The sequence below is a fragment of the Oncorhynchus tshawytscha genome, linkage group LG16, assembly GCF_018296145.1.
Source record: "Oncorhynchus tshawytscha isolate Ot180627B linkage group LG16, Otsh_v2.0, whole genome shotgun sequence".
NCBI classification, from domain to species: Eukaryota; Metazoa; Chordata; class Actinopteri; order Salmoniformes; family Salmonidae; genus Oncorhynchus; species Oncorhynchus tshawytscha.
In genome coordinates, this window is record NC_056444.1 from 82,538,384 (window position 1) to 82,552,035 (window position 13,652).

General features: G+C 48.7%; 1 protein-coding gene across 1 annotated transcript in view; it reads left to right on the top strand.

Annotated features, from left to right (window-relative positions):
• The window catches only part of rerea (arginine-glutamic acid dipeptide (RE) repeats a), a 269,119-nt gene that overhangs the window by 78,602 nt on the left and 176,865 nt on the right, over positions 1–13,652 (top strand). Inside the window, 1 exon segment of the mRNA XM_042299790.1 lies at positions 7,350–7,420. Within this exon segment, the coding sequence (XP_042155724.1) occupies positions 7,350–7,420 (71 nt within the window).

Sequence of the window (13,652 nt, forward strand, 5' to 3'; positions counted from 1 at the left end):
CTCTCCCTCCATCCCTCTCTCCCTCCATCCCTCTCTCCCTCATCCCTCTCTCCCTCATCCCTCTCTCCCTCATCCCTCTCTCCCTCATCCCTCTCTCCCTCATCCCTCTCTCCCTCCATCCCTCTCTCCCTCCATCCCTCTCTCCCTAATCCCCCTCCCCCCTCTCTCCCTCCATCCCTCTCTCCCTCCATCCCTCTCTCCCTCATCCCTCCCCCCTCCCTCCATCCCTCTCTCCCTCATCACCCTCCCTCTCTCCCTCTATCCCTCTCTCCCTCCATCCCTCTCTCCCTCTATCCCCCACCCCCTCTCTCCCTCCATCCCTCTCTCCCTCCATCCCCCTCTCTCTCTCCCTCCATCCCCCTCTCCCTCCCCCTCTCTCCCTCCCTCCCCCTCTCTCTCCCTCAATCCCTCTCTCCCTCCCTCCCCCTCTCTCTCCCTCAATCCCTCTCTCCCTCCATCCCCCTCCCCCTCTCTCCCTCCATCCCCCTCTCTCTCCCTCATCTCTCTCTCCCTCCATCCCTCTCTCCCTCTATCCCCCTCCCCCTCTCTCTCTCCCTCCATCTCTCTCTCCCTCCATCTCTCTCTCCCTCCATCCCTCTCTCCCTCATCCCCCTCCCCTCTCTCTCCCTCCCTCCATCCCTCTCTCCCTCATCCCTCTCTCCCTCATCCCTCTCTCCCTCATCCCTCTCTCCCTCATCCCCCTCCCCCTCTCTCCCTCTATCCCCCTCTCTCCCTCTATCCCCTCCTCCCTCCATCCCTCTCTCCCTCTTTCCCTCCATCCCTCTCTCCCTCCATCTCTCTCTCCCTCATCCCTCCATCCCTCTCTCCCCCTCTCCCCCTCTCCCTCTCTCCCTCTATCCCCCTCTCTCCCTCCCTCCATCCCTCTCTCCCTCCATCTCTCTCTCCCTCATCCCTCTCCTCTCCCTCTCTCCCTCAGACCCCTCCATCTCTCTCCCCCTCCCCCTCTCTCTCCCTCATCCCTCTCCTCTCCCTCTCTTTACACATGCTGTCTGCCTCTGTCAGCCCCTCAGGTCACAGTAAAGCACTGATGGAAATGTTCATTCATGTGATCTTGTAAATGACTTCAACTGGAGCCAGGTTGGAAAACAGAGGGAGAAGGAGAGTCTTTTTTTTTTAAATGGGAAAGGCTGGAAAGAAAGGGGTATCCGTGACAACGTGAACCTTCCTACGCACACACACGCCCCCCTCCTCTAGAATAGCTCATTGAGACTGCAGAAGATCTGCCCCCCCAGGTTACTGTGTGTGTGTTTGCCACTCTGACAGACAAAGCCCAGGGTACTATCAGAGCTCTCCTTAGACAGACCAAGCCCAGGGTCCTATCAGAGCTCTCCTTAGACAGACCAAGCCCAGGGTACTATCAGAGCTCTCCTTAGACAGACCAAGCCCAGGGTACTATCAGAGCTCTCCTTAGACAGACAAAGCCCAGGGTACTATCAGAGCTCTCCTTAGACAGACAAAGCCCAGGGTACTATCAGAGCTCTCCTTAGACAGACAAAGCCCAGGGTACTATCAGAGCTCTCCTTAGACAGACAAAGCCCAGGGTACTATCAGAGCTCTCCTTAGACAGACCAAGCCCAGGGTACTATCAGAGCTCTCCTTAGACAGACAAAGCCCAGGGTACAATCAGAGCTCTCCTTAGACAGACAAAGCCCAGGGTACAATCAGAGCTCTCCTTAGACAGACCAAGCCCAGGGTACTATCAGAGCTCTCCTTAGACAGACAAAGCCCAGGGTCCTATCAGAGCTCTCCTTAGACAGACCAAGCCCAGGGTACTATCAGAGCTCTCCTTAGACAGACAAAGCCCAGGGTACTATCAGAGCTCTCCTTAGACAGACAAAGCCCAGGGTACTATCAGAGCTCTCCTTAGACAGACAAAGCCCAGGGTCCTATCAGAGCTCTCCTTAGACAGACAAAGCCCAGGGTACTATCAGAGCTCTCCTTAGACAGACAAAGCCCAGGGTACTATCAGAGCTCTCCTTAGACAGACAAAGCCCAGGGTACTATCAGAGCTCTCCTTAGACAGACCAAGCCCAGGGTACTATCAGAGCTCTCCTTAGTACCCTGTGCTTTGTCTGTCTATCATCGCTCTCCTCAGCTATTTGATATCTTTATTCCACCTTGCTGCAGCCCCGTAGATGACACGACCAATAACAGCTGTAGTTGACACGACCAGATCAATAACAACAACCACGACCAGATCAATAACACCACGACCAGATCGATAACAACACGACCAGATCAATAACAACAACCACGACCAGATCAATAACAACACCACGACTAGATCGATAACAACACCACGACCAGATCAATAACAACACCACGACCAGATCAATAACAACACCACGACTAGATCAGATAACAACAACCCCGCCAGATCAATAACAACACCACGACCAGATCGATAACAACACCACGACCAGATCAATAACAACACCACGACCAGATCAATAACAACACCACGACCAGATCAATAACAACACCCACGACCAGATCAATAACAACAACCACGACCAGATCAATAACAACACCACGACCAGATCAATAACAACACCACGACCAGATCAATAACAACACCACGACCAGATCAATAACAACAACCCCGACCAGATCAATAACAACACGACCAGATCAATAACAACGACAACCCGCACAAACAAATAATTAACGATGCCCACGGCAACTGACAGGAAGAAAATATAGAAGCTTCTAGAAGCGTCTTGTTTGCCTGTCTCTTTCTCCCTGCCTGCCTGGGTCATGTTTAATAGGGAATGCTGTAGCAAAACCTTTATCTCCCTGCCTGCCTGGGTCATGTTTAATAGGGAATGTTGTAGCAAAACCTTTTTCTAAACAGTATAGGGTTATAAGTGTTTCTTATTGGAATAATGAAGACCTCCCTGTTTCAGTTCATGTGGGTTTTTGTCCTTATGGACACGTCTGCAAGTGTCTCTTACCTGAAAGAGACCACTGCTGTGTCCCAAATCGCTCCCTTTTCCCTTCACAGTGCACTACTTTAGACCAGAGCCCTGTGGACCCTGACTGTGTATGGAATAGGAGGGCCATTTGGCACCCTGACATGTCTCCTCCTACCTACGCCTGTGCTTCCTCAATGCTAATGCTAAGTGTGCCATTGTCATTGACTCTGAATTGCTAATGCTAACGGTCTGTCAGAGGCTTTTGTATAATATAAAGGAAGGTTCAGAGAGTGCAAGGAGGCCCTCCCCCATTTCTCCTCTCCTCTTTTCTCCTCTTTTCTCCTCTTTCTCCTCTTTTCTCCTCTTTTCTCTCTCTTTTCTCCTCTTTCCTCTCCTCTCCTCTCCTCTCCTCTCCTCTCTCTCCTCTCCTCTCCTCTCCTCTCCTCTCTCTCTCTCTCCTCTCCTCTCCTCTCCTCTCTCCTCTCCCTCTCTCCTCTCCTCTCCTCTCTCTCTCCTCTCCTCTCCTCTCCTCTCCTCTCCTCTGCTCTCCTCTGCTCTCCTCTGCTCTCCTCTGCTCTCCTCTGCTCTGCTCTGCTCTGCTCTGCGACTCATGTCAGAATGTTCAGTGTTGGGTAAAGGGCAGCGAGGCCAGATCAGACTCTACACACTGATTGGTTGTGGATCATTACATGTCTGCTTTTACAATCAATAGTGAAAAGTAGATGAATACATCAGACCTCTGATTGTGTATCTCACTCCATCTCTCTCGGTGTGTGTGGCTGCCTTTATAATGCATGTTTTGCCAAGGAGAATCAATTCTGATACCTTTTGCTTACAACATTCAGAAAACACCTCCTGATATTTTTTCTTTACAAAGAGACCTGAAATAGAACAGGAATTATCATGTTTTATCTTAATGAACTAGAGGTTTAAGGAGAGTTCACTGCTAGCTGGCTGTTTAACTGGTCTGTGGTACAGCCTAACCCCCTGGTCTGTGGTACAGCCTAACCCCCTGGTCTGTGGTACAGCCTAACCCCCTGGTCTGTGGTACAGCCTAACCCCCTGGTCTGTGGTACAGCCTAATGCATGTTTTGCCCCCTGGTCTGTGGTACAGCCTAACCCCTGGTCTGTGGTACAGCCTAACCCCCTGGTCTGTGGTACAGCCTAACCCCCTGGTCTGTGGTACAGCCTAACCCCCTGGTCTGTGGTACAGCCTAACCCCCTGGTCTGTGGTACAGCCTAACCCCTGGTCTGTGGTACAGCCTAAGCCCCCCTGGTCTGTGGTACAGCCTAACCCCCTGGTCTGTGGTACAGCCTAACCCCTGGTCTGTGGTACAGCCTAACCCCCTGGTCTGTGGTACAGCCTAACCCCTGGTCTGTGGTACAGCCTAAACCCCTGGTCTGTGGTACAGCCTAAACCCCTGGTCTGTGGTACAGCCTAACCCCCTGGTCTGTGGTACAGCCTAAACCCCCTGGTCTGTGGTACAGCCTAAACCCCTGGTCTGTGGTACAGCCTAAACCCCTGGTCTGTGGTACAGCCTAAACCCCTGGTCTCCCCTTCTCTCAGCAGCAGAAGTGTCATGCTATGTTCCCTATATAGTTCCCTATGGGCCCTGGTGAAAAGTAGTGCACTCCATATGGATTAGGGCACCATTTGTCCTGTAGCCTGTGTCTTTTTGTCTCCTGTGCTGTGTGAATGTTTTTGTTAAGGAGTTGAGGGTTGATGACCTGGCCATAGCACCAGTCACATTAAATTTAGCAGCACAGCCCGCCTAGTCCGCATTCAAACACACAATCCGTCACAGTGTTTTCCTTAAGTACATTGAGTAGCCGGGCAAATTAGAAAATGTATGCAGCCAGGGAATTCCTGGGGGGGGGTCCGGGGGAGCGTGCCCCACAAAAAATGTTGTGCAGCACAAGCTCTTTTTTAGTGGCATCTGGTACAATCTGATTCCTCCCGAAATACGAAGCTACATTATTGAATACTTTACCTCCCAGATAGGGCCGGGCGATGCACGATATCTAAAGAAAATCAAACACTTTTTTTCTCTAAGCTTTGTACAATTTAAAGGTTAAAGACCCATAATTTCAAATGGTCAACAATAATCTAATGAGTTCAGCACTACTGACTTCAGAAATTATAACTAGGCTAATTATAAGCCTTCCACAACCACTAATTATGTCATTATTTTCATTCCAAGTGTGTTAAATGCTGAAGACACATTTCAGGTGAATGCATTGTTGTACAACTGACTAGGTATCTCCCCCCCTTTCCCAATTTCCCCTTAATAACGTCACTGGAGGCTGTTGAAAACATGTATTGAGACCACAACAAAAAAATGTCAGTAGTTTGCTTAGGATCACACCAAAGTTAGTCTAATTACATGGGAGTAACAGGACTACCCTAATTACATGAGAGTAACAGGACTACCCTAATTACATGGGAGTAACAGGACTACCCTAATTACATGGGAGTAACGGGACTACCCTAATTACATGGGAGTAACAGGACTACCCTAATTACATGGGAGTAACAGGACTACCCTAATTACATGGGAGTAACAGGACTACCCTAATTACATGGGAGTAACAGGACTACCCTAATTACATGGGAGTAACGGGACTACCCTAATTACATGGGAGTAACAGGACTACCCTAATTACATGGGAGTAACAGGACTACCCTAATTACATGGGAGTAACAGGACTACCCTAATTATGGGAGTAACAGGACTACCCTAATTACATGAGAGTAACAGGACTACCCTAGGATCACACCAAAGTTAGTCTAATTACATGGGAGTAACGGGACTACCCTAATTACATGGGAGTAACGGGACTACCCTAATTACATGGGAGTAACAGGACTACCCTAATTACATGGGAGTAACAGGACTACCCTAATTACATGGGAGTAACAGGACTACCCTAGGATCACACCACAGTTAGTGTAATTACATGGGAGTAACAGGACTACCCTAGGATCACACCACAGTTAGTCTAATTACATGGGAGTAACAGGACTACCCTAGGATCACACCAAAGTTAGTCTAATTACATGGGAGTAACAGGACTACCCTAATTACATGGGAGTAACAGGACTACCCTAATTACATGGGAGTAACGGGACTACCCTAATTACATGGGAGTAACGGGACTACCCTAATTACATGGGAGTAACGGGACTACCCTAATTACATGGGAGTAACGGGACTACCCTAATTACATGGGAGTAACGGGACTACCCTAATTACATGGGAGTAACGGGACTACCCTAATTACATGGGAGTAACGGGACTACCCTAATTACATGGGACCCTAATTACATGGGAGTAACGGGACTACCCTAATTACATGGGAGTAACGGGACTACCCTAATTACATGGGAGTAACGGGACTACCCTAATTACATGGGAGTAACGGGACTACCTAATTGCATGGGAGTAACGGGACTACCCTAATTGCATGGGAGTAACGGGACTACCCTAACATGGGAGGGACTACCCTAATTTACATGGGAGTAACGGGACTACCCTAATTACATGGGAGTAACGGGACTACCCTAATTACATGGGAGTAACGGGACTACCCTAATTACATGGGAGTAACGGGACTACCCTAATTACATGGGAGTAACGGGACTACCCTAATTACATGGGAGTAACGGGACTACCCTAATTACATGGGAGTAACGGGACTACCCTAATTACATGGGAGTAACTGCCCCTCTCACACACTACCCTAATTACATGGGAGTAACGGGACTACCCTAAGACTGTATGCTACTTGGAGGTATGGTCACGTTAAGCCACGCCTCGCTGTGTGTTTCTGTACTGTATTTTAATATACACCTCTTGATAGACGGAGCTGTTTGTGTTTTAAATGTACCTTCTATAACAGTATTTAAATGTTTGGTTTGTTTACGCAACTCCGGCGAGTATAATGTCCGTTTTTATAGTTTACTCTGTTTGCTACTTGAGTCATCTTTCTCTATCCCTGCCCCCTCTCACACCTAGTCCCCGCCCTCTCACACCAAGTCCCCCCGCCCTCTCACACCTAGTCCCCGCCCTCTCACACCTAGTCCCCACCCTCTCACACCTAGTCCCCGCCCTCTCACACCAAGTCCCCCCCCGCCCTCTCACACCAAGTCCCCCCGCCCTCTCACACCGAGTCCCCCCCGCCCTCTCACACCGAGTCCCCCCCGCCCTCTCACACCGAGTCCCCCGCCCTCTCACACCGAGTCCCCCCGCCCTCTCACACCGAGTCCCCCCGCCCTCTCACACCGAGTCCCCCCGCCCTCTCACACCGAGTCCCCCGCCCTCTCACACCGAGTCCCCCCGCCCTCTCACACCGAGTCCCCCTGCCGTCTACTCTGTCTATCATCCTCTAACGGTCTCTCTCTCTGTGTTTCAGATTGTGTATATATGGAGAGCCGCAGGCCCAACACTCCCTACTTCATATGTAGCATTCAGGATTTTAAACTGGTGAGTACTAGCCTTTTCCTTCCTCTGTCCCCGAGCAGGGCTCTAACCCTGTCCCTATAACCCTGGCCCTGAGCAGGGATCTAACCCTGGCCCCATAACCCTGGCCCTATAACCCAGGCCCTATAACCCTGGCCCCATAACCCTGGCCCCGAGAAGGGCTCTAACCCTGGCCCTATAACCCTGGCCCTATAACCCTGGCCCTATAACCCTGGCCCTGAGCTGGGCTCTGGCCTGGCCCTATATCCCTGGCCCCTGAGCAGGGCTCTAACCCTGGCCCTATAATCCTGTCCCTATAACCCTGGCCCCGAGCAGGGCTCTAACCCTGTCCCTATAACCCTGGCCCGTGAGCAGGGCTCTATCCCTGTCCCTATAACCCTGGCCCCGAGCAGGGCTCTAACCCTGCCCCTATAACCCTGGCCCGTTGGCAGGGCTCTATCCCTGTCCCTATAACCCTGGCCCGTGAGCTATAAGGGCTCTATCCCTGTCCCTATAACCCTGGCCCGTGAGCAGGGCTCTATCCCTGTCCCTATAACCCTGGCCCCGAGCAGGGCTCTAACCCTGCCCCTATAACCCTGGCCCTGAGCAGGGCTCTATCCCTGTCCCTATAACCCTGGCCCCTGAGCAGGGCTCTAACCCTGCCCCTATAACCCTGGCCCCTGAGCAGGGCTCTATCCCTGTCCCTATAACCCTGGCCCGTGAGCAGGGCTCTATCCCTAACCCTCAGTCACCCCTAGCCTGCACTTAACTGCAGGCCCCACCACTGTTGTTGGAATTCCTGGTGGTAAAGGCCCTTCAAACAGCTCTTTGATGTGGGTGTTATTATCCTTCGTATGTTTTGGGGGAAATGCAGACGGCCTCTTTTCTGTGTTTTATTGAAGGCAGATGGTGAGTGAAGCATGTGGATGTAGAGTCATCTGTCACTGTGCAGACTGAAGTTAAGTTGAACAGGGGACATCTGACTCCCTGTATATCAACCGTTGGTTCTTACCCATGCGTTCCTAGTGGTTATTTCCTACGGAGGCTTGGGCGGTATACCGTATATACGGAAAATTAATTTAATACCGTCAAAACTATTTATTTGAGGTTTTACAACAAATGTGAATATTTGCAGCTACTTTAAATTAATACCTGCAGTCAACTTGTGCAATACGTTAAAGAGAAAGGTGTTAATTTCGTTGTTAATTTCACCTGTCACATTGTTTCACATTACGAAGCTCACCGTAGTTCCCCAGAACAGTTGAACAGTTCTGTGTTTGTTTGTAAATAGCACAACGGGAGACGGTGGGAGCTGGTGAGTCCGTAGTGTTGTAGTTCTATCAGCTGGTGAGTCCGTAGTTCTATCAGCTGGTGAGTCCGTAGTGTTGTAGTTCTATCAGCTGGTGAGTCCCTAGCGTTGTAGTTCTATCATCTGGTGAGTCCCTAGCGTTGTAGTTCTATCAGCTGGTGAGTCCGTAGCGTTGTAGTTCTATCAGCTGGTGAGTCCGTAGTGTTGCGTTTTTTTTTTTTTTTTTTGTAGTTCTATCAGCTGGTGAGTCCGTAGCGTTGTAGTTCTATCAGCTGGTGAGTCCGTAGCGTTGTAGTTCTATCAGCTGGTGAGTCCGTAGTTCTATCAGCTGGTGAGTCCGTAGTGTTGTAGTTCTATCAGCTGGTGAGTCCGTAGTGCTTGTAGTTCTATCAGCTGGTGAGTCAGTAGTGTTGTAGTTCTATCAGCTGGTGAGTCCGTAGTTCTATCAGCTGGTGAGTCCTGGTGAGTCAGTATTAGTTCTATCAGCTGGTGAGTCCGTAGTGTTGTAGTTCTATCAGCTGGTGAGTCCGTAGTGTTGTAGTTCTATCAGCTGGTGAGTCCGTAGCATTGTAGTTCTATCAGCTGGTGAGTCCGTAGTTCTATCAGCTGGTGAGTCCGTAGTTCTATCAGCTGGTGAGTCCGTAGTGTTGTAGTTCTATCAGCTGGTGAGTCCGTAGTGTTGTAGTTCTATCAGCTGGTGAGTCCATAGTTCTATCAGCTGGTGAGTCAGTAGTGTTGTAGTTTTATCAGCTGGTGAGTCCGTAGTTCTATCAGTGTTGTAGTACTATCAGCTGGTGAGTCCGTAGTGTTGTAGTTCTATCAGCTGGTGAGTCCATAGTTCTATCAGCTGGTGAGTCAGTAGTGTTGTAGTTTTATCAGCTGGTGAGTCCGTAGTGTTGTAGTACTATCAGCTGGTGAGTCCGTAGTGTTGTAGTTCTATCAGCTGGTGAGTTTTAGCATTGTAGTTCTGTCAGCTGGTGAGTCCGTAGTGTTGTAGTTCTATCAGCTGGTGAGTCCGTAGTTCTATCAGCTGGTGAGTCCGTAGTGTTGTAGTTCTATCAGCTGGTGAGTCCGTAGTGTTGTAGTTCTATCAGCTGGTGAGTCCAGTGTTGTAGTTCTATCAGCTGGTGAGTCCAGTAGTGTTGTAGTTTTATCAGCTGGTGAGTCCGTAGTGTTGTAGTACTATCAGCTGGTGAGTCCGTAGTGTTGTAGTTCTATCAGCTGGTGAGTCCGTAGCATTGTAGTTCTGTCGGTTGGTGAGTCCGTAGCGTTGTAGTTTATCATCTGGTGAGTCCGTAGTGTTGTAGTTCTATCAGCTGGTGAGTCCGTAGCGTTGTAGTTCTATCAGCTGGTGAGTCCGTAGCGTTGTAGTTCTATCAGCTGGTGAGTCCATAGTTCTATCAGCTGGTGAGTCCGTAGTGTTGTAGTTCTATCAGCTGGTGAGTCCGTAGCGTTGTAGTTCTATCAGCTGGTGAGTCCGTAGTGTTGTAGTTCTATCAGCTGGTGAGTCCGTAGCGTTGTAGTTCTATCAGCTGGTGAGTCCATAGTTCTATCAGCTGGTGAGTCCATAGTTCTATCAGCTGGTGAGTCCGTAGTGTTGTAGTTCTATCAGCTGGTGAGTCCGTAGCGTTGTAGTTCTATCAGCTGGTGAGTCCGTAGTTCTATCAGCTGGTGAGTCCGTAGTTCTATCAGCTGGTGAGTCCGTAGCGTTGTAGTTCTATCAGCTGGTGAGTCCGTAGTTCTATCAGCTGGTGAGTCCGTAGTGTTGTAGTTCTATCAGCTGGTGAGTCCGTAGCGTTGTAGTTCTATCAGCTGGTGAGTCCGTAGTTCTATCAGCTGGTGAGTCCGTAGTGTTGTGAGTTCTATCAGCTGGTGAGTCCGTAGTGTTGTAGTTCTATCAGCTGGTGAGTCCGTAGTGTTGTAGTTCTATCAGCTGGTGAGTCCGTAGTGTTGTAGTTCTATCAGCTGGTGAGTCCGTAGTGTTGTGAGTTCTATCAGCTGGTGAGTCCCATTGTAGTTCTATCAGCTGGTGAGTCCGTAGTGTTGTAGTTCTATCAGCTGGTGAGTCCGTAGTGTTGTAGTTCTATCAGCTGGTGAGTCAGTAGTGTTGTAGTTCTATCAGCTGGTGAGTCCATAGTTCTATCAGCTGGTGAGTCCGTAGTTCTATCAGCTGGTGAGTCCGTTCTATCAGCTGGTGAGTGTAGTACTATCAGCTGGTGAGTCCGTAGTGTTGTAGTACTATCAGCTGGTGAGTCCGTAGTGTTGTAGTTCTATCAGCTGGTGAGTCCGTAGTGTTGTAGTTCTATCAGCTGGTGAGTCCGTAGTGTTGTAGTTCTATCAGCTGGTGAGTCCGTAGTGTTGTAGTTCTATCAGCTGGTGAGTCCCGTTGTAGTTCTATCAGCTGGTGAGTCCCGTAGTTCTATCAGCTGGTGAGTCCCGTTGTAGTTCTATCAGCTGGTGAGTCCGTAGTGTTGTAGTTCTATCAGCTGGTGAGTCCGTAGTGTTGTAGTTCTATCAGCTGGTGAGTCCGTAGTTAGTTCTATCAGCTGGTGAGTCCGTAGTGTTGTAGTTCTATCAGCTGGTGAGTCCGTAGTTCTATCAGCTGGTGAGTCCGTAGTGTTGTAGTTCTATCAGCTGGTGAGTCCGTAGTTTTATCAGCTGGTGAGTCCGTTGTAGTTCTATCAGCTGGTGAGTCCGTAGCGTTGTAGTTCTATCAGCTGGTGAGTCCGTAGCGTTGTAGTTCTATCAGCTGGTGAGTCCGTAGCGTTGTAGTTCTTTCAGCTGGTGAGTCCGTAGCGTTGTAGTTCTATCAGGGAGTCTCTGTTGTACGGTGTACATGAGGTGAAGTTCACTCGTATGCAATCAGCCATCTTATAATGGCTTTCTGCCAGAAGTCAAACAGCTCTGGATGTGTTATCTGTACAGCTGCCAGTTTTTTCCTTGTTCTTCCTACTAGAGTTTTTAATTCTCCTCTGGTCTTCTCCCCTCTGCTCTGTGGACACATGCTGCTGTTCCTTCAGAAAAGCATGCATCACAACTTTGTTCATTTACACTCTTCCTCTCCTTCACTTTCGGTTGCAAATGTCCACACTCACTGAAAATGACATTCGGTAGCTACTACCCATGCTCGTATAACTTAGAGCTGGACGTCCCCGTCGTTGCAATTAGTTTGCCTTCATTTTAGTTCGTTAGCATTTAGCGAACAGCGTCTATTTAGTCTACAGCTGTACATAGTCTATCGGTAAATAGCCCACCCATTTTTACCTACCTCATCCCCATACTGTTTTTATTTATTTACTTTTTTGCTCTTTTGCACACCAATATCTCTACCTGTACATGACCATCTGATCATTTATCACTCCAGTGTTAATCTGTAAAATTGTAATTATTCGCCTACCTCCTCATGCCTTTTGCACACAATGTATATAGACTCTTTTTTTTTTCTACTGTGTTATTGACTTGTTAATTGTTTACTCCATGTGTAACTCTGTGTTGTCTGTTCACACTGCTATGCTTTATCTTGGCCAGGTCGCAGTTGCAAATGAGAACTTGTTCTCAACTGGCCTACCTGGTTAAATAAATAAAGGTGAAATAAAAAAAATAATTGATTTTGCTATTAGTTTGTGCTAATTTTGTTAGCATTCTGGTAGAGGCCCAACGGGGTTTTGCTTTTTAAGCCCCCGTGTTCTATGACAGTAATAGTGTAAGTCCCAGGATGAGAGAAGGATGGTATGACGATATGCAAGTCACAATCTATTACATTTCTCTGTCCAATGTTCACTCGAACGTTGTGGACATTTATGTTACAGTAGGTACTGGACTTTAATGGTTTAGCAAACAGAGGAAACAGACACAGAACTCCTGGAGTTATTTTCCTGCCAAGTAGAATAGTGTGAGGTGTATATGTGGATTGATGTTTCTTTCTCAATTAGACGACCTGGAAAATGTGTTTCTGTGTGAGGAGGCGGCCTATAAAATGATATATCGGATCGTAATGATCAGAGATTGATTGTGTTGAATATTTTACGGAGACAATTGTCTGAGACTTTAATGGATCTAATGAAGAAACAATTTAAACCATTTTTGATTTTAAGGAGTGTCTTTTCACCTCCAAATTGTCTGAATTTCCTTTTTTCGAGATTGTAATTTGCTGCTTCGTAAAGGGCTTGCTCCTCAATGGGGACGAGGGAGTATGCTTACTTTGTTTTCCTGGCTCAGCAACAGGGTTTCTACTAAGACTCTGTAGCAGGGTTTCTACTAAGACTCTGTAGCAGGGTTTCCACTAAGACTCTGTAGCGGGGTTTCCACTAAGACTCTGTAGCGGGGTTTCCACTAAGACTCTGTAGCGGGGTTTCCACTAAGACTCTGTAGCGGGGTTTCCACTAAGACTCTGTAGCGGGGTTTCCACTAAGACTCTGTAGCGGGGTTTCCACTAAGACTCTGTAGCGGGGTTTCCACTAAGACTCTGTAGCGGGGTTTCCACTAAGACTCTGTAGCGGGGTTTCCACTAAGACTCTGTAGCGGGGTTTAGCGGGGTTTCCACTAAGACTCTGTAGCGGGGTTTCTACTAAGACTCTGTAGCGGGGTTTCTACTAAGTTTCCGGGGTTTCTACTAAGACTCTAGCGGGGTTTCTACTAAGACTCTAGCGGGGTTTCCACTAAGACTCTGTAGCGGGGTTTCCACTAAGACTCTGTAGCGGGGTTTCCACTAAGACTCTGTAGCGGGGTTTCCACTAAGACTCTGTAGCGGGGTTTCTACTAAGACTCTGTAGCAGGGTTTCTACTGAGACTCTGTAGAAGGGCTTCCACTTAGTCCAAATGAAGCACCATTAAGATGTTACTACAACCCCCTCTCATATCTATATTAACGTGAGGCGCCTCTGTCTCTGAGCTGTGGATGAGGGGCCCGGGAAGGAGGCCCCCGGGGAGGAAGCCGGGTGATGATGG